Source organism: Nycticebus coucang, chromosome 16 (genome assembly GCF_027406575.1).
Source record: "Nycticebus coucang isolate mNycCou1 chromosome 16, mNycCou1.pri, whole genome shotgun sequence".
In the NCBI taxonomy this organism is placed as follows: Eukaryota; Metazoa; Chordata; class Mammalia; order Primates; family Lorisidae; genus Nycticebus; species Nycticebus coucang.
The window spans coordinates 86,685,337-86,705,941 of record NC_069795.1 but is presented as its reverse complement, the minus strand read 5'-3'; the positions used below and the strand labels follow the sequence as shown (position 1 = coordinate 86,705,941).

Genomic DNA, 20,605 nt, shown 5'->3' with positions numbered 1-20,605 from the left:
AGAAGGGGGCAGTGGGGACAGGACATAGAGATTGGTCAGGTCAGCCATATGAAAAAGTCAGTAAAGGAAATTCACATTTCACCCACTATAGATTATGCCACAGTGGGACCCTAACCTGACTGCGTTGAGCTAGCCTGGGAGAGCCCTGCCTGGGGTTATTTTGGGTCCATCTCTCCAGGGCAGCCCATCTCCAGTCTGGCACCTCTATAGCTGGGGCTATCTCCGGACTGGACTGTTTCATGCTTGGGCCTTCTCCGTCCTAAACCTTCTCTAGCTAAGACCACTTTTGACCTGGACCATGTTCAGCCAGGCTTCTCCCTGGCCTTGGTCACTTCTTCCTTTCTTCCCTGAAAGGGTATTTCTCATCCCAGAAGGGACCCACATGGCAAGCTCTTAGAAAACTTCTAAAAGTTTTCTCTTCCTGTCTATGAGCACAGTGAGGTAGAAGGAACTTGAAAATCCTCTGCAGGCCACAGCAAACACTGGAGCAGAAACCAAAACACCTAGGCGGTGACCTGGCTTTTCTGTTCTATTTTCTGTGTTACTCTGTGTCAATAAATTTCCCTCTCTGGATTTCAATTTTTGATCTGCCAAGTGAGGCAGTTGGTCAAGATGATCTCCAAGGATCTTCCTCATTCTGAATACCTTTAATTTTTATTTCATTTCCTCTGACTGCTGCTATTTATAGGTGAGAAAAACTCTCCAAAGGTTCAGGGACTGGCCTAAGGTGACATGGCTATCAAATTGAATGGCAAGGTTTAACCAGTTTCTAAAACAACTGGTTTATCCTTTATCCCACTGTGTCATTACTTAGTAAGATCATGGTCATGGGCCCTCAGACTTTTCTTCTCTTTCCTAAAGGACTCAGGCTGCCAGTCAATGCCCATGGATTCAGGCCCAGGGCACCAAGGTTGGGAAAGGTGGCATAATCTATGAGCAATGATGCATGAGCCCTGATCGGGCCACCCATCATTGCACCCAGGAGCCCTGTAGTACCTTCAGGGGGAGGAGAAAGGTCTGAGCAAACTTCATTCCACCGAGCTGCGCCCCAGCATGCACATGCACCACCAGCTTCCTGCTGCCAAATGCCTCTGGCCCATGAGCAGAGGGTCTTCAGTACCAGCCCCTGCGGGCTCAGAACAAGCTCACGTGGGCCCTTCCTAGGCAGGGTGCTTGGATCAGGGGTATAAGCCCGGTGTGAATGTAGGCCTCCTGCTGGTTGCAAACAGCCAGGCCGCACTGCTTGGCCTGGGCACTTTTGGCAATCCTTTACAGACCATAAAACATTAGCGTTTCCTTGTTATCTTTAAGCAGGCAGTTTTGGCAACCTAATGCTTTTCAGATCCTTTTTTTGCCGATACTAAATGCTTCTTGTGTGATCTTGGGGCAATCTGTCTTTTTCACAGGCTAGATATAAGCTGGCCTTTGCAATCTCTGGCCTGGCCTTTCAAAGTTAAAGGCCAGTCTCCCGATTATGAGCAGCAGCCTAGGAGGTGATATCTCCAGGCAGGTCTATGGCCAGCCCTACCTAATAGCTCATGTGGTGCTGTAAGGCCCTCATCTGGTGAGGGACACATCTGTGCCTCAGTCCATGGTCATAAGAAAGCCAGTGCTGATTGCTGCCTTTCTCCAATCAAGGTGCCGATGGCACACCTGAGGTCACAGGAGATCAGAGCCAGAGAAACCTTGGAGAATATGTTAATTCATAGATGGCAAATGGAAGTTCAGAGAAGGCAAGTACCTTACTCAAAATTCTTAGTGGTGGAGCCAGAAGTGGGACCCGTTTCTCCTGACTCTAGCTTTATTTCTCCACTAAAATCTATTTTTCTCCTTGATGTTCTCGTGTTCTTTCAAGAGGCTGAATGGTACAACAAGCCTGTTGGAGAGCCGGTTGAAAGGGGGTCATTCTTATTGGCCTCTGCCTTTCCCTACCCAGTCATTCTTGGGACAAAGGAGTTTTCTTGAAATGTTAGCTTTGGGTGTGCTGAAGCAAGAATTGGGGCTCTAGAAGATGATGAGTAATGAAGGAGGGCCCTTAATATAAAGATGTGATAGTCTAGGATCCTGGGTTCAGAAGAATGGTGTAGAACAAGACGAGAGTGAAAAATAGCTAAGCATTGCATATGTTGACACCAAAAGTCTTTGGTTCACCTTGGTGTGTGCCACACCTTTTGGGCGCAAGACACGATTGCAAGAGGGACTTTACCTGACAAATGCAATCAATGTAACAGTGTAACCTGGTTTATTGTACCCTCGATGAATCCCCAACAATAAAAAAAAAAAAAAAGTCTTTGGTTCACCTTTCGGCTCAGTCCCTAACTCTCTGGGGTAGCCCTGGACAAATCATTACAACATTTTGATCCTCAGTTTTCCAATTTCTAAAATAAGGGGGCAAATAACACTTGCTTAGCAGGCCCCTTGCAAGGGTAAGCTTTATGATGCCCCATGAAATGGCTTTCTTTATCCTGGCATGCATCCTGGTTAAACCTCAGGATTGTAAGAGGAGAAGGTACAGATATTTATGACCTGGTTCAATAACAATACGGTTTTCCTGAGCATGAGTGTTAAAAGCATTTCATGATTCATTATACACAAGATGCTTTGTACAAACATAGAGGGGGATGACCATTAAGATGAGATGCCATAGGTCTCCTGATCCTGCTCTCTCACTTGTGAGGTATGGAATCCCTGCCCTGGGGAGGTACAATGACTTACAAAGATCATAGTTAGGAAACCCCTAACTCCCAGCTCAGTGTATCTTTTCCTTCTCAAGGAGTCCACCTCTACTTTTCTTTAGCTCACATAGACTGTTAGCAAAATGAGGATTTGCTCTTGCAGTCTGCCACAACTCCACCATTGCCCTCCTCTTCCAGGCTTCCCTGCCTGGAGTCCATGGGTTTGCTCTTGGGCTAGCCCCGCTGAGATGAGGGGAATCAGCAAATGTGGGTGAGGTTGACTTGCCCTTCTTCCACCTCTGTACAAGTTCCTTCTTAGGCCCAGAAACTCGTAAGTGAGGTTGTTCTAGTCTGTTCTCATCCCTGCACTCCTGGACAACCAGGCACAATTATTTCCTTCTCTGGGATTCAGTAGCACTTACAATAGCCACAAACTGACTCCTAAATGCTGGCACATTCTTTACTTTTAAAGAGGATGCCATAGACTTTCCATTTTAGTGTCTGATCTAACATCTAGAAGCCTACTGAGTGAATAGAGAGGGTTACTGAAACGTACCACTAATAATCATGTGCTATCTCAGTTTACCCAACACTCTAATTCTATAAAACGCAAATGTCACCCAGTGCCCAAGCATAATGTGAAGCTCCTGCTGTTGGTGCAAATGTGCAGATGGATCAGGACGGACACTACTTTTCACCATTCCTCAGATTTTCTTGACTGCTTGTATCATTTCATTACTGCTCTTTTTCTTTTTTTGAAGCATAAATTACTGTGCTGTAAATATTACATTTACTGTTTTGTGGGTTGTTTGCCCTTACAGTGTGCATTTTGGGGCTATAATTTTTTAAGTTGATTTGAATGTGTGTGCTATGATTGCAATGCAAATCATTCATGCTTTAAATGCTCAAGCAAATACCCCCAGAATCTATGTGCACAGTGACAATGCTTGTTACCATAAAACTTTCTTCCCATTTTAAAGTGGGGTTGGTGGGTAAACCACGGGGAAGGCAGCAATCAGAAAGATGAATACTTTGCTCTTTGGAAGAACCTCTTACTTGTCCTGTAGTTGTTAGATATTTGATAGCATGGCGAGTGCTCGAGAACAGGGCGCCCACTTTCTCAATTTCCCTGGCACAGAAGCAGGTGCTCACACAAAGTGTGTGGAATGAAAATCCTAGTGGGAAAGGCGCAGAACTTGGCAGAGAAGACAGAAGGGCTTTTGGCTGGATAAAGTGGGAGGAATATAGAGGCTGGTCCGTTGGTAAAGGTATGAAACTGGGCTTCTCTGACCTTTAGCCTTTGGAAGACATCTCTTAAAAACAACCTAAGTGTCAGCTCCTCCCCACCCTCCATCTTCCCATTACCAACCAGAGCACCCTTAGGTGGGAGACTTTGGGGTTTAGGAGTTGGAGAGTAAGGTACCTGGAAGGCAGGAAGGCAGGCTTTTCCCCAGGACTTTGTTCATCCAGACCCCTTGGGCAGAACAGGAATATACACCTGGGCAAGTAAAAAAAGGCAGAAGAAGAGACAGAAAGTGGTCGATTGATACAATGTGGAAAATAGATCTAGATCTTTAATTCCTCTACTATAGTGATTGCAGAAGTCTTCCAAATGGGCTCTCTGATAGACAACCTGAAGGATCTTTCTAAAATCAGAAACTGACTATGTCCCTTAGAATTGCCAGCGTCTCCTTGCTGTCTTCAAAAATAAACTCCCCACTCTCCAGCATGGCGTCCAAGTCTCTGTGCCGTCTGCTGCCTGTCTGAGGGCTGCTCCACTCCTTGCCCGCTGCTGCCCAGCATCTGGCAGGCACCGTCCCCGTTAGTCACAAAGACTTGGGCTTACACAGTTCTCTGTGGTGCACATGCCCTTCCCTCACTTCTCTGCTTGGCAAACACGTTAATAAGCACATTCATGTCTACCACCTCATTTGAGTCTCACAATAGTTTTAGAGTTGTATTACTATTCCCTCTTTGAAAAGCGAGGACTTAGTGGCTCAGAGAAATTAGGATTTCTCAGTACTTGCATGCCACAGAGGGAGAGCTGACAGCCTCGCCGCCTCCCTCAGAGCTTCTTTCCAGCTGCGGACTGTGGGTGAGAGAGGGGAGGGATGCCACTGGCAGGGAGGGAGGCACATCTCCAAGTGCTTCTCCTCCTCTGCCTCCCAAACCTCTGTGTGGCCAAAGGCTGGCCCTTCACCCTTTGGCCTGTGTACTGCTGCCCAGTCCCTGGGGCATCCAGAGGCATCCCTGTCAGGGTGTGGGCGAGATCTGGAGGGCCAGCTGCAACTGAGCTTCAGCCTCAATCAGTGATATGCTGGGCTACCAGGCGAGGCAGACGGATCTCATCCTCACTCCCCCATGGCCCCTGGACCCCTGTGCAGTCAGAGGATGAGAGCTGTGACTGGGTCTGGTCTGGCCAGAGGGCATACTCAGCCAGGAGCCAAGGCAGAGACTGGCTGAAGCAGCCACTCTGGCCATTTTTTTTTTTGGAACCCCCAGCTCAGCCTCAGGCAACATTAGAGATTTCAAACTTCTTACAGGCTCTTGCTTCTTCTTTTAGTTGTGACAATGTAGGATCCCTTCAACTTCCTTCCAACAAGATCTATGTTCATTTATAGAATCCATGCTAGATTGAAAGTTAAAAGAAAAAAGCCTGGGTTTGGTCCTGAGTCTCAGTTTCTGTTGCTAAATGGACATGATAATGGGAGCTCATGGTCAGTGAGAAGCACATGAGGTGATGTGTGAGGTGGGGTTATATGATTTCATACGCTTATAAGAAGGTGTTCCTTTCAGAGCCGTCTCAGCCCCAGCCTGACCCTGGTGCCCGGAGAGTGAGGACGAAGTGGGATGGTGGAGCATGAGGACTTACCTGTGATATTGGGGAGCATCTTGTAATAGGGCTGCTGGCAGGAGTAGGTGACCTCAGATTTATATGTGGTGAGGTTATTCCTTGTGGAGAAGATGACCAGCCCATGTTCCAGGCCTGCTGGGGCTCCACAGTCTACAACTGATAGAGAAGACATGAGACCCCTCAGCTATATTTAACTCTTCCTCCTGGGACTGTCTACTGGCTCTGTCTCATGTAGATGTGCAGGCAGTGCACTGTACACTTCCCAGGGAGCCGTGTTACAGTCTATCTGAACAGCACACCCCGAATTGTGCAGCGCACTATCAGTGCAGCAGCCAGTGGCCCTGCTTTTGGGGTCTCTGTCATCCATTATATACTACTGTGTGGTCAACTCATCTAGTCTGGTGTCAATTCCAGGGAAGGGACGGGTCTGCTGAGCTTTACACAGACCCCAGTCTCTTACCCATCGCAGTCCCGTTCTTTAACTCCCACTTCTATTGTGCAATCCCCTCTGCCTCTTCTGTCCAAGTGTGAAGGCTTTGGTTTAGTAAGAAAATTCTGGCTGACAGAAACCAAGAAACCTTTCATTCTTTGAGGCCTAACCATAGAGTAAGATCACACTGGAGCTTGGCACAAAATAAACCCCCAAACCAAACAAACAAAAATCCTGGTCCCTCATAAGTACACAGCCCCACCCTCCTGGCTCTGTGCGGGCAGCTTGCTTGAGCACAGAAGGCAGGAGGCAAGGCCAGGGGTGGGCCAGCTTTCAGTCTTCACCTGCCCATTTTCTCCAATTGTTGGTGGCTGGACACTGGGGTTGGTTATAGTCCCAGTATAGAAAATGGCCAAAGACGGCTGCTCCGCAGAGGGCGTCTGAGGCGAGTGGCTAGCACTGAATGAGTCCAGCATGAGTCACCTGAGATTCTGGGCATCTTTCCATGGCCACATGAGAGACCAAGGGCCCAATTTTCTGTGTTTATTCCAGAGCCTCCTTTAAAGTATGATACTTATTTCTAAGGAAATTGTAATCTTAGGTATAAGTCAAAGAATCATGCAGGTATCACAGAATTTCACAGCTGGAAAGGAACCTGGGGTAGGTGATTTTGACTTTCCTCTTTATTTTACAGATGAGCCCTGAGAGGAGACTTGACTAGTCATAAGTTCTTACAGCCAGAATTGTCAGAGTGAGAACTAGATCTGACCTCGAAATCCATGCTGTTTTAATAAATGGAACTAATAGTTCTTAAGGATCTGTTTTCTAGTTAGATGACCTATCCTAGATATTAGCTCGCCAACAGTGGATACCAGCTGTGAGTATTTCCAAAGTCCTAGCAGAATTTCCAAAGTTCTGCCTCCTCTTGGATTTTATCTGTTCACCTTAGCAAAGAGTGAGGGCAGTTTAACCCTGAGTGATATTCAGACATTATGATTTTAAATTTAGGACTCCAAATTCATCTTTTTAATTGACTAGAGCAGTGGTTCTCAACCTTCCTAATGCCACGATCCTTTAATACAGTTCCTCATGTTGTGGTGACCCTCAACCATAAAATTATTTTTGTTGCTGCTTCATAACTATAATTTTGCTACTGTTATGAATTGTAATGTAAATATCTGATATGCAGGATGGTCTTAGGTGACCCCTGTGAAAGGGTTGTTCGACCTCCAAAGGGGTCGTGACCCACAGGTTGAGAACTGCTGGACTAGAGTGTTACCTAACATAAAATATAGGTAATTACAATCCCTCAGGAAAGGGATTTTAAAGTAGGAAATGTAGACACCTCTTATCCCGAAGAAAGGTGAAAGCAAGAAAAGTGGTTTTGCCTTGGCCTCTAGTCCCCCTGAACAAAACAGCCTCATTTATTTTGGTCAACCAAAAGTAGGGATGTTCTTTTACTTTGTGAAGTGAATGTGTGAAGATCAGCACTATGATAATAAAATGTAATAAGACTTTTTTATTTAAAACTATGAACAGTTTTAAATTTATTTTCCTAGGAAGACTCAAAACAGATTTTTTTTTTTCTTCTCTTATAGGAAATAACATTGTCTGGTGCCTAGATATTGGTATTATTTTTGTCTCCCTTCACTTTGGTATAGGAGTTAATTTTTCTTGCAGTATCCTCAAGAGCTAATTACCTAGTTCCTAGGGGAGGACTGCCTGGGTGACCTTGAATGGTCAGGATACTGAGATCCTAGTATGTGGCTGGCACTGGCAGGGAGATACTTTGGGGGTGGAGGGCCTGCTTTCACATTACTCCAGAGAAGTGACTTTGGACACCGATACAACTGATCCCAAAACCAAACAAAGGGGACAATAGTGGGAAACAGAAGGTCTTGTCAGATTGGTTATAGTGAGTGGGGAAGAGGTGCCCCTTTTTCCCAGGTCTACAGTGACAGGCAAGATGTCATGTCTTTCTGGGACTTGGAGGCAACTTGTCTTCACAAAGGGTTTTAAGCAGCTCTATGTACCCAGCACAGATCAGATCTGCTTCCTCAGCTAGTCTATCCTTTTTGCTTTAGGGTTTCTTCCTTTTCTCTAAAGCTCTCTCTAACCACTTCTATAACCTGGAATTACCCCCTTTCTTTCCAAGTCCCTTAGCCTCATGTTCTCAACATTCTCTGGGATGGGCCCTGTCACCCCATACTCCATCTCCACTGTCATCTGTAGTCATTCATCTTCCTTCAGACACATCTTTGTTGACCTACAGACTTCAAGATGCTTTGCTATATCCAGGAACTTCCTAGAAAGCTACCCTGTGACTCAGGCCCCCGGGATGGGGCTCCAGCCACCCCCTCCCCCTCAGCATTTCCCCTTCCCTTGGTACACCCATGTTCCAGCAGCACCAACCCTTCAGCGTGCCACTCCTTCCTGCTGCCTCCCACTCCCAGGCTTTGCATATGCCATCCTTGCTGCCTGGGACACCCCGAGACCATGCTCTAGCCACCCTCAAGGCCTTTAACAAATACTATTTCTTCCTGAAAGCCTTTCTAATTCTCCTGGCAAAGTTGCTTCCCTGTTCTGGACCTCTTTATTCATGATTCTATGCTGGGCATGTATCTTATGTTTCCTGGTAATCAAAATTATTTGGGTATATATCAAATATTACTCTTAAAGTATTATTTTCTCTATCTCACAAAGTATGATGTCCATTAATGTTTTGTGTGCTTAAAAATATTTATTCAACTGATGCTTGTCTTCATAGCCAGCCCATCTCCTCTTTCTGTGGCACCTCCAACCTACCACAACTAACATCTGTCTCCAAACTGCTCAGAATTGTGCCCTCATTAAGTGGCCTTTTAACCTCCAAATAGATAGGGGAGTCACAGTTTAATACTGGAGTCCTCTGACATGTGTAACCAGATGTTGTTGAGGCTGAAATAGAGATTCTGGCTGCCACTCCATATCCCTTTCTCTGAAACTGTTTAGGACCTGCTGATGTCCCACAGCACCAGAGCTGAAGACTACAACTTTCAAGGTGCAATATCCATCTTTGTAAAATTTTTAATCAGTGAAGTTTAAGAAATACAGAACTTATAAGCCCGAGAGGAAACAAACTCTAATGAGGAAATTTCACCCTTGTCTTATGTAGGGATAAAAGGGATACTTTTGTGAATGAGAAAATGTCCAGATTCTCAAAAGTTCACATTATATAAATTATTATTTAACTACTCATGGTTCTTAAGAAAGTAACAGCAGGTAACAATTTTAAAGTCATAAAGTCACAGGCATTCTGACCCACTTAAACTTGAAGTATGGAATGGATTAGAAGCCAGGGCCCACTGGCTGACCATGTGGCTGACCTGGTCAGCCTAAGGTCACATGATTGTCTATTGTGTTTTTAGGACCAAAGGTATTTTTTATTTGAGAAGAGTACAGTCTACTTCTAGGTGATTAAAAACATCCTCCATTCTTTTCATTATTTTCTGGAGTAATGTCTGAATGATGGGCATACCCTCAAGCAGAGAAATCTGTTCTCACACACACAGCAGTTTCAGCTGCTGGGACTGTGTTGCCTTGGTCAGCACCTGTTCTAATCCACACTGAAATGGACAAAGGAGGCTTGGCAGGTGGGGAGGGGTGGAGCAGCTCTGGGGCTCGGGGGTCTTGTGAGTGATCCATTCTTGGATGTCTGCACTGTGTGGGGTCCCGTCATTCACTCTGTCACTTGCTCTGACTTGAGTTCACTCTCCAAATCGATTTCGCTTTCTGCCACCATGGCGAAGATCAAAGAAGGATCAAGAGATACAGAGAAAGGAAGCAGAGAAGGGAAGAGAGAAAGAGAGAAATTAGCAAGCAAAGCAGAAACAGTTTATGCAGGAAACATAGAAATCACTCCACCAGAATTAAGAATGCATAGTTTAGGTACAGCCAGTAGGAAGAACAGTTTGGGATTGTGGAAATTTGGACCACTCTGAGAATTTGCAGAGTCATACATCCTGGCTCATGAGGATTATAACATTCAGTCCCTGGAGGGAGCTTTGCATTCATCTGGTCCAGATCCTCATTTGATAGATAGCATTCAGAGTAGAGCAGAACATGCCTAGGGTCACCACAGCAAGGCAGAGGCAAGGCCAGGACAACCACCCATAGTTTCCACTTCTTTTTCCAGAGCCCATTTCTTTACCACACATTGCACACCCCTTGTCTGGTCCAAGCCCCATAATACACAATCCATGGGGACTCAAAACATCTTAATCTTGCCTTTCCATCTTTTTCTTTTTTTAAACATAGCACAGGGCCTGGTACAGAGAGATGCTTAGTAAACACTTGCTGACTGAGCAAAGAGGCCAGGGTTGTCTGGGTTAATTCTAATAGTCTTTATACAGCCTGGTAGGGGAGAATAGGATCATTATGAGGGAGGAAAAAAAATCCCTTTTTCCTTTAGCACAGAATGACAGGACATTCTATTGTATGTTTACATGTGTCAGGGAAAAAATTATCAATAATATTTCCTACTTTCCAAAAGTAGGAATGAGAGAAACTAATTTTCACATTTTCTAGTGAGGGAATGAGGGTGGGGCTAGAGTAGGGACAAGCTTTTCCTGAGCCTTCCCCGACTCTGGGCACTCCTCAGGTACGGTCCACATGTTGACCGGTTCATCTTCAGAATCATCTTGAAGGCAGGAAACTGAGACCAAGAGTCCAAGTAAATTGGTTCGAAATACTCAGCAAAGTCTGCACCTGAACATGGAACTTCCTGACTCCAAACCTGCAGTCTGTCCTGAACTCCCCATATCCTCTGTCACCTCCTCCTTCAAAATGACTCTGGCTGTGCTCTGCAGAGTGTTTTGCTTAGACCCTGTCACACCACTGCCCCTGGAGCCAGTTTGGAGGAGGTGGAGCTGTGCCCACCAGTGTTCAAGTTCCTCCGTATCTGGACCTTGTCTTTCCATCTGAATGCCCTGTAGAACTCTGCATGGGCAACCAGTAATGATTTCTTGAAACTTTTGTTGCAGCCATAAAATGGTCCTCTTTTCCTACACTAGGCTGTCGCTCCAGCCATATCACCATAAGAAAAAGAAAAATTAAGAAAAAGCACTTTCTGCTTCAAGGTTTTACCTGGGATTTGGCTTAATGGAGCCCTACCCTCTGAGAGAGTCTCCCCAAGTGGATTTGTCTGACTACTGGGTAGAAGAAAGGGAGGAAGGCAGCAAAGCCCTCCTGTTTGCACAAAAGATCATGAAGTGAAGGTGGGTGGAACCAGCCCCCAAGTCTTAACGCCACACGCACCTCTCTATTCTAAAGCAAATCCTCTGTCCCTTTTCGTTCCTTTCTTCTCTGACTCTTTCTGTCACTGTGCCTCTTCTCATCACTGTTGCTATTGATAAGTTTCTAAAATTGTGGTCCTTGTAAGTCTTGCATTATGTCACCTGGGTGGGGGGTGGGGACAGTGGTTGGAAACTTGTATTTTACAAAGCTCAATAGACAATTCATATGGACTATATTTTAAAACCATTGGCATACATTCTAACTGTTAAAGCTAGTCCAAACACTTAATTGGGAGAAGGATCTTCTTCTCAAAAGCAGGTTAGGGGCCCATGGTCACAGAGTGGATTAGGGGCAGAGACTCTGGGTCCCAAGAGCCCAGAAAGGCCTGTACCCCCACTTTGCACAGGCCCCCTGTGCAGACCCCAAAGCCCTTTCTGCACAGTCCCAAATTATGAGCTGTCCTAAAAGATCTGGTGGACACTGCTGATGGCCACGTACAGACCAGCAAGGTCATGCAGCTCTGGGCCCCAGTGCAGACTAATTTCCTGAGTTAGTCATTGCCGGGGCTAGTTTCAAACCTGGGGACATGCTACTCTTGCTAGCAAGGCTGACAGTCTGTCTGCAGGCTGAAAAAAATTAGCATTTAGAAAGTAAGTGGGGGCCCACATGAAGTTTCTTTGGTGATCCTCAAGTCTTACTGCTGATACACTTTTTTTCCAATGCTGGAGTGTCTGTTGACCTCCTGACCCTTAGAGTGTCCGCCAAGCTCACACCCAGGCATGGTCTCTGCTCGGATCCCACCTGTGAGGGGAGCCCCCTGGCCTTATCCTTGTCCTGTCAAGTTTTCTTACTTTTACAGGTGGGGATCCTGTGGCTCCACGTCCCATCCTTCAGACACTCCATCTGGAATGTGTCCATCTCCACATTATCCTAGGGAGAAACAGGAAGAAGGGAGTGGAAAAAAGGAGGTGAGGCGGGGTCTGTGTTTGTTTCTTTGCAAAACCAACTCAAATCCCCAAACTATCTGTCCTCATCTGAGATTTTCCACCTACAGGCCTCCAAGGGTGAGTTTAAAGGTAAGGGAATGGTAGATGCTGAATTCCTATTTCCTGTTCCTCCTCTGGAGAGAGGCAAGGGCTATGTGCAAAGAGGGCAATCGTCTGCAGGGGACACTGTAGCCTTGACTGCTTTTTCAGAGCAGTGGTTCTCAAAGTGGGCCCAGCAGTCTGCATCACCTGGAGGCCTTGTTAAAACACAGACTGCTGGGCCCTTTCCCCAGACTTTCTGAGTCAGTGGGTCTGGCCTACCCAAGAGTTTGCATTTCTTTTTCTTTTTTTTTTTTTGAGACAGAGTGTCACTCTGTCACCCTGGGTAGAGTGCCGTGTCATCAGCCCAGCTCACAGCGACCTCAAACTCCTGTCTTCAAGGAATCCTCCTGGCTCAGCCTCCCGAGTAGCTGGAACTGTACAGGCATCTACCACACTGCTGATCTAGTTTTTCTATTTTCAGTAGAGACAGGGTCTTGCTCTTGCTCAAGTTGATCTTGAACTCCTGAGCTCAAGCAATTCCATGGCCTCAGCCTCCCCCGCCTGGCCAAGTTTGCATTTCTAACAAGTTCCCAGGTGATGCCAACACGATCTCACAGACCCCTTTTGCGGACATTCCTTGAAAGCAGCGTTCCTGCAGCTTGGCTGCACATAAGATGCCTTAGCAACACAAGAAACCCAGTCAGCATCTTAGTCCCAAGAACTCTGCTGTAATGGATCTCAAGGAAGAGCCGGAAAGTGATTTTTGTTTTAACGCTAGCCAGGTGATTCCATTTCAGAGGGTAGGGCAACGAGGAGGGCCCGTCTGCCACCTCCAAAACCTCGACTTCCTGCCTCCCGGCCCACCCTGTAAGCCTGACAGACTTTGTTATCATTGTCAGCCTTGATTATACAGCTGAATGGATCCGTATTTTTTTTAAAAAAATAAAACTAGTCCCTGCTCTGATTAAAATAAATAAATAAATAAACAAACAAATAACTTTTGTACCACTTCCAGAAGTGTGAGACAGTCTGGGGCACTTAGGAGGCTTATGGGGCACTTAGGAGGCTTATGAGGCTTAGGAAATACTGTGCTGGGACCGTGACAAGCTCTGGCTGCCTGTGTGTCCCCCTGGGGATTTGGAGGGTTTCTCTGGCCTGGTCGCTGCCCCTCCCCAGGCAGGGTCCTGCACCTTCAGCACTTTGTAGCCTGTGTCACAGCTGACAAGCAGTTGGTCTTTGAAGGAATACTTGGCTTGCATGGGCTCGATTTTCCCATGGACAGGAGGGTGTAGCTCTGGACACTCTTTTCCTGGTGGGGAGTGAATGAAAGAACAGTGGTGAGAAAACAAGAGTCTGGCAGGAAAGGCCAAGCACCTACAAAGCAAAGCCTGATGGCAGTGGATATAGCCCAGGACTGGGTACTGGAGGCCTGGACCTTCTGGGCCTTGCAAGAGACTTACTCTGGGGCCCTGAGCAAGGCACTTTCAGATTTGGTGCTTGAAAGGTTCCGGACCCAAGGATAAAATCATTCCGAGACGCAAGACGAAAGGAAAACAGAGATCCAATTCATGCAATTAAAGTGGCTTTTATTCCCCCTGGAGTGCAGGTGGGGTGAGATTCCTGACTAGGAAGAAATCCACACATGGGCTATGGCGGACAGGGATTTAAAGGGTTAGAGCAGCCAGTGTTGGTAGCATTCCTATTTCCTGGGAGGGACATGAGTCTGACCCTTCCTGGGCATGCCATGAACCTGACCCTGCCTGGGTGGGGCAAGTTTATTTGGGCAGGTATGCCTGATCCTATCAGTATTTTGCCAGATGATTTCATTAAAACTCAGGGTTGAAAGAAACATTAATGTCACTGAATCCAGCCATTGTGTGCTGATGCTTCTTTCCAGCATCCTCCCATCGTAGACAGCAAACATACGATTTTATTCCCCCAGTGATGGGGAGCTCAGTACAGCCCTTAGCTTTACCCTCCATATGCAGACTCTGCTAATTACTGAACAATAATTTCCTTTTCAGCTGAAACGTGTGCCCTGGTGACTTTTACTTCATGTAATTTGCCCTCTTGGGCCACCCAGCATGACCCCAGTCGCTATTTCTTCCCAAGACCCTTCGTGAAAGCATTAGAGAGGCTATGATCACATTCCTCTATGTTCTCCCTTCAAAAGGCTAAATCTGACAGGATCCTCAGGTCTGGGCCTATCCCTGACACTGTTTCCCAGACAGACTCTCTTTTGTTAATATTCTCTCCATTCTTCTCCCCCGCTGGGCACTATAGGTGATCTCGCAGGCCAGGCCATGTTCTCCCTCTGTGAACGGGATCAGTCATGCCCAGCTGCGGTCTCTTGACTCTGATGTTCATACTTCTTCCTTGAGTTATTTTATGTCAGTTATAATGGGTCAATTGGCTCTATGAGGGTTTGGAACAGGACTGGTTGTCTTGGGGAACTGGCGAATGACAGCCATAAGAAGGCAAAGCACCATGATGAAATTATTCTGAGCTGCAGCCCACATCCGCATTCCAGCTCTAGACTTAGGGAAGCTAGTCTCATCCACCCAACATTATTGTTGTCCTTGCCCCCATTTTATAGATGAAAAACTGAGGCAGAAAGTAGCCTTGGTCCCAAGGTACTCAGCTGGGAGTTCCACTGGGTCCCCAGAGGAATTCCAAGCCTGCAGCCCTCCTTTTTCAGCCGCCGCGTCTGGGCAGGGCAAGCACGGAGACTCAGTGTGACTGGGGAGGGAGCGCTTACCTGCAGCCCTGTAGGAGAGCTGCCAGCCCCGGTTCTCGCCTGAGCTGTCGCTGCGGAACAGGATCTGGACACTGTGGCTCTGTGTATTGATGGGTTCTGGGGCTTTCTCTCCACAAAAGGGCCCCAAAACTTTTGGACCAGCTTTAATCTGTGAGTGGCGAGATAGAAATAGATAGGGTCAGAGCTGAGTAGCTGAGGTGGATGCTACAAGCAACACTTACCTCTACTCTGCACCCTGGGATTTTTCTGGAAGTGTCTATGTGAACCATGGTTTCTCTGCATGTTTTTAGTGTCCTGCCCTTTCACTAGACCTAATGATCTCTAGTTTCTTTGCAAGAAATGTGGAATAGGCAAAATCATAGAGGATGATATTTTAATACCGTGGGCAGTAAGTCACAGAGGAATGAGAAAACAAAATGATTTCTGTTCAAGTCTCTTGCCCAAAAAGAAATGGTGTTATTTGTTCTTTTCTTATTGATTAGTTTGAGTTCCCTGTGGATTCTAGTTATCAGACCTTTGTCAGAAACATAACCTGCAAATATCTTCTCCCATTCCGAAGGGTATTTGTTTGCTTTATTTACTGTGCCCATAAATGCATTAATGTACACAGTTACGATTTAATAAACAAACAAAAAAAATAATGATTTCACCAAACCATTCCATTTTCTTATTTATACTTTGCAGCAGTCTCCAAAGTAGCCAAGGCAGGTTAGTCTTGCCTGAACACACTGTGGCTCAGGGAAAGGCAGAGCCCTGTCTGGCACACAAAATAGACAAAGTCTCTTCTCTTGAAGAGCCTTCAGTCTGGTTGGGGAAGACTAAAAGTAAATAATAAATAAAAAGCTTATTGGTTGTCATAGGGGCAATAAAAAACGAATCAGGCCAATTTAAACATTTATTAGAAATATATGCTATATGTTTATAACTTATCTAGTAAAATCTATATAATCTATAGAGTCCATCATTTATGTAATAAACAATAATATAACAGACAGTAAATTTAAATTGATGACCAAAGAAGGCTTTTCTGAGGAGGTGATGTTGGATCTCAGACATGTAGGATGAAGAGGAGCCTGTTTGAAGAGGAGGAGAGAAGAACACTCTCCAGGTAGAGAAAAAGTGTATGTAAAGGCCAAGGCCAAAGGCAAATGCTAAGAGCAGGCACAAGGCCAGGGTGGCTGGGATGGAGGAGAGACGTGGTGGGAGGTCAGAAGACAGGTAAAGGCCGCATGTGTAGAGGAATTTAGGTTTAATGCCAAGTGCAATCTCCCTCTAATCTAGATTTTATAAAGATACCCTTGATGCTATAGGAGAATAAACTGCGTAGGACAAGGGTGGAAACAAGAAAACTAGTAGGGAAGCTTTGTAGCTGAGCAAGAGAGAGGCAATGAGGTTTCCACTGGGATGGAGGCCTGGGAAAGGACAGACAACAAGAGGTGCCGTTAGCTGATCCACGTTCCGCTCTCCCCGAGGCCTCGGTGCCGTTAGCTCATCCACGTTCCGCTCTCCCCCGAGGCCTCGGTGCCGTTAGCTCATCCACGTTCCGCTCTCCCTCCGGCCTCGGCACCGTTAGCTGGTCCGCGATCCTCCCTCCCCGAGGCCTCGGCGCCGTTAGCTGGTCCACGTTCCTCTCTCCCCTGAGGCCTCGGCGCCGTTAGCTGGTCCGCGTTCCGCTCTCCCCCGAGGCCTCGGTGCCGTTAGCTCATCCACGTTCCGCTCTCCCTCCGGCCTCGGCACCGTTAGCTGGTCCGCGATCCTCCCTCCCCGAGGCCTCGGCGCCGTTAGCTGGTCCACGTTCCTCTCTCCCCTGAGGCCTCGGCGCCGTTAGCTGGTCCTCGGTGCCGTTAGCTGGTCCGCGTTCCGCTCTCCCCCGAGGCCTCGGCACCGTTAGCTGGTCCACGTTCCGCTCTCCCAGAGGCCTCGGCGCCGTTAGCTGGTCCTCGGCGCCGTTAGCTGGTCCACGTTCCGCTCTCCCAGAGGCCTCGGCGCCGTTAGCTGGTCCTCGGTGCCGTTAGCTGGTCCGCGTTCCTCTCTCCCCCGAGGCCTCGGTGCCGTTAGCTGGTCCGCGTTCCGCTCTCCCAGAGGCCTCGGTGCCGTTAGCTGGTCCGCGTTCCTCTCTCCCCCGAGGCCTTGGTGCCGTTAGCTGGTCCGCGTTCCTCTCTCCCCCGAGGCCTCGGTGCCGTTAGCTGGTCCGCGTTCTTCTCTCCCCCGCGGCCTCGGCGCCGTTAGCTAGTCCTCGGTGCCGTTAGCTGGTCCGCGTTCCTCTCTCCCCCGAGGCCTCAGCGCCGTTAGTTGGTCCGCGTTCCGCTCTCCCCTGAGGCCTCGGCGCCGTTAGCTGGTCCTCGGTGCCGTTAGCTGGTCCGCGTTCCGCTCTCCCCCGAGGCCTTGGCGCCGTTAGCTGGTCCGCGTTCCGCTCTCCCCCGAGGCCTCGGTGCCATTAGCTGGTCCGCGTTCCGCTCTCCCCCGAGGCCTCGGCGCCGTTAGCTGGTCCTCGGTGCCGTTAGCTGGTCTACGTTCCGCTCTCCCCGAGGCCTCGGCGCCGTTAGCTGGTCCTCGGTGCCGTTAGCTGGTCCACGTTCCGCTCTCCCAGAGGCCTCGGCGCTGTTAGCTGGTCCTCGGTGCCGTTAGCTGGTCCTCGGTGCCGTTAGCTGGTCCGCGTTCCGCTCTCCCCCGAGGCCTCGGTGCCGTTAGCTGGTCGGCGTTCCTCTCTCCCCCGAGGCCTCGGTGCCGTTAGCTGGTCCGCGTTCCTCTCTCCCCCGAGGCCTCGGTGCCGTTAGATGGTCCGCGTTCCTCTCTCCCCCGAGGCCTCGGTGCCGTTAGATGGTCCGCGTTCCGCTCTCCCAGAGGCCTCGGCGCCGTTAGCTGGTCCTCGGCGCCGTTAGCTGGTCCTCGGCGCCGTTAGCTGGTCCACGTTCCGCTCTCCCAGAGGCCTCGGCGCCGTTAGCTGGTCCGCGTTCCGCTCTCCCCCGAGGCCTCGGCGCCGTTAGCTGGTCCTCGGTGCCGTTAGCTGGTCCGCGTTCCGCTCTCCCCCGAGGCCTCGGCGCCGTTAGCTGGTCCGCGTTCCGCTCTCCCCCGAGGCCTCGGCGCCGTTAGCTGGTCCACGTTCCTCTCTCCCCCGAGGCCTCGGCGCCGTTAGCTGGTCCGCGTTCCGCTCTCCCCCGAGGCCTCGGCACCGTTAGCTGGTCCACGTTCCGCTCTCCCAGAGGCCTCGGCGCCGTTAGCTGGTCCTCGGCGCCGTTAGCTGGTCCACGTTCCGCTCTCCCAGAGGCCTCGGCGCCGTTAGCTGGTCCTCGGCGCCGTTAGCTGGTCCACGTTCCGCTCTCCCAGAGGCCTCGGCGCCGTTAGCTGGTCCTCGGCGCCGTTAGCTGGTCCACGTTCCGCTCTCCCAGAGGCCTCGGCGCCGTTAGCTGGTCCTCGGTGCCGTTAGCTTGTCCGCGTTCCTCTCTCCCCCGAGGCCTCGGTGCCGTTAGCTGGTCCGCGTTCCTCTCTCCCCCGAGGCCTCGGTGCCGTTAGCTTGTCCGCGTTCCTCTCTCCCCCGAGGCCTCGGTGCCGTTAGCTGGTCCGCGTTCCTCTCTCCCCCGAGGCCTCGGTGCCGTTAGCTGGTCCGCGTTCCTCTCTCCCCCGAGGCCTCGGTGCCGTTAGCTGGTCCGCGTTCCGCTCTCCCCCGAGGCCTCGGCACCGTTAGTTGGTCCACGTTCCGCTCTCCCAGAGGCCTCGGCGCCGTTAGCTGGTCCTCGGCGCCGTTAGCTGGTCCACGTTCCGCTCTCCCAGAGGCCTCGGCGCCGTTAGCTGGTCCGCGTTCCGCTCTCCCCCGAGGCCTCGGTGCCGTTAGCTGGTCCGCGTTCCGCTCTCCCCCGAGGCCTCGGTGCCGTTAGCTGGTCCGCGTTCCGCTCTCCCCCGAGGCCTCGGTGCCGTTAGCTGGTCCGCGTTCCGCTCTCCCCCGAGGCCTCGGCGCCGTTAGCTGGTCCGCGTTCCGCTCTCCCCCGAGGCCTCGGTGCCGTTAGCTGGTCCGCGTTCCGCTCTCCCCCGAGGCCTCGGCGCCGTTAGCTGGTCCTCGGTGCCGTTAGCTGGTCCGCGTTCCTCTCTCCCCCGAGGCCTCGGTGCCGTTAGCTGGTCCGCGTTCCGCTCTCTCCCGAGGCCTCGGCGCCGTTAGCTGGTCCACGTTACGCTCTCTCCCGAGGCCTCGGTGCCGTTAGCTGGTCCGCGTTCCGCTCTCCCCCGAGGTCTCGGCGCCGTTAGCTGGTCCGCGTTCCGCTCTCCCCCGAGGCCTCGGCGCCGTTAGCTGGTCCGCGTTCCGCTCTCCCCCGAGGTCTCGGCGCCGTTAGCTGGTCCGCGTTCCGCTCTCCCCCGAGGTCTCAGTGCCGTTAGCTGGTCCGCGTTCCTCTCTCCCCCGAGGCCTCGGTGCCGTTAGCTGGTCCGCGTTCCGCTCTCCCCCGAGGCCTCGGTGCCGTTAGCTGGTCCGCGTTCCGCTCTCCCCCGAGGCCTCGGCGCCGTTAGCTGGTCCTCGGTGCCGTTAGCTGGTCCGCGTTCCTCTCTCCCCCGAGGCCTCGGTGCCGTTAGCTGGTCCGCGTTCCGCTCTCTCCCGAGGCCTCGGCGCCGTTAGCTGGTCCACGTTACGCTCTCTCCCGAGGCCTCGGTGCCGTTAGCTGGTCCGCGTTCCGCTCTCCCCCGAGGTCTCGGCGCCGTTAGCTGGTCCGCGTTCCGCTCTCCCCCGAGGCCTCAGCGCCTTTAGCTGGTCCTCGGTGCCGTTAGCTGGTCCGCGTTCCGCTCTCCCCCGAGGCCTCGGCGCCGTTAGCTGGTCCTCGGCGCCGTTAGCTGGTCCTCGGTGCCGTTAGCTGGTCCGCGTTCCGCTCTCCCCCGAGGCCTCGGCGCCGTTAGCTGGTCCTCGGCGCCGTTAGCTGGTCCTCGGCGCCGTTAGCTGGTCCTCGGTGCCGTTAGCTGGTCCGCCGTTCCGCTCTCCCCCGAGGCCTCGGCGCCGTTAGCTGGTCCTCGGCGCCGTTAGCTGGTCCACATTCCGCTCTCCCAGAGGCCTCGGCGCCGTTAGCTGGTCCTTGGCGCCGTTAGCTGGTCCGCGTTCCGCTCTCCCCCGAGGCCTCGGCGCCGTTAGCTGGTCCGCGTTCCGCTCTCCCAGAGGCCTCGGCGCCGTTAGCTGGTCCTCGGCGCCGTTAGCTGGTCCACGTTCCGCTCTCCCAGAGGCCTCGGCGCCGTTAGCTGGTCCTCGGTGCCGTTAGCTGGTCCGCGTTCCGCTCTCCCCCGAGGCCTCGGTGCCGTTAGCTCGTCCGCGTTCCGCTCTCCCCCGAGGCCTCGGTGCCGTTAGCTGGTCCGCGTTCCGCTCTCCCCCGAGGCCTCGGTGCCGTTAGCTGGTCCGCGTTCCGCTCTCCCCGAGGCCTCGGCGCCGTTAGCTGGTCCTCGGTGCCGTTAGCTGGTCCGCGTTCCTCTCTCCCCCGAGGCCTCGACGCCGTTAGCTGGTCCACGTTCCGCTCTCCCCGAGGCCTCGGCGCCGTTAGCTGGTCCTCGGTGCCGTTAGCTGGTCCTCGGTGCCGTTAGCTGGTCCTCGGTGCCATTAGCTGGTCCGCGTTCCGCTCT

The 20,605-nt window shown here is 50.8% G+C and overlaps 1 protein-coding gene across 3 annotated transcripts in view; it reads right to left on the bottom strand.

The window, feature by feature from the left end:
- The window catches only part of MASP1 (MBL associated serine protease 1), a 74,239-nt gene that overhangs the window by 19,724 nt on the left and 33,910 nt on the right, over window positions 1–20,605 (bottom strand). For 2 of the 3 annotated variants that reach the window (XM_053564250.1, XM_053564251.1), the window contains exons 6-10: window positions 15,020–15,167; window positions 13,452–13,570; window positions 12,085–12,163; window positions 5,548–5,685; window positions 4,099–4,173 (exon numbers count right to left, since the gene is read on the bottom strand). In XM_053564250.1, coding sequence (XP_053420225.1) covers window positions 4,099–4,173; window positions 5,548–5,685; window positions 12,085–12,163; window positions 13,452–13,570; window positions 15,020–15,167 — 559 coding nt within the window. Of the gene's footprint in view, window positions 1–4,098; window positions 4,174–5,547; window positions 5,686–9,423; window positions 9,731–12,084; window positions 12,164–13,451; window positions 13,571–15,019; window positions 15,168–20,605 lie in introns of those variants that run through there. The other variant, XM_053564252.1, reaches the window with a different exon arrangement.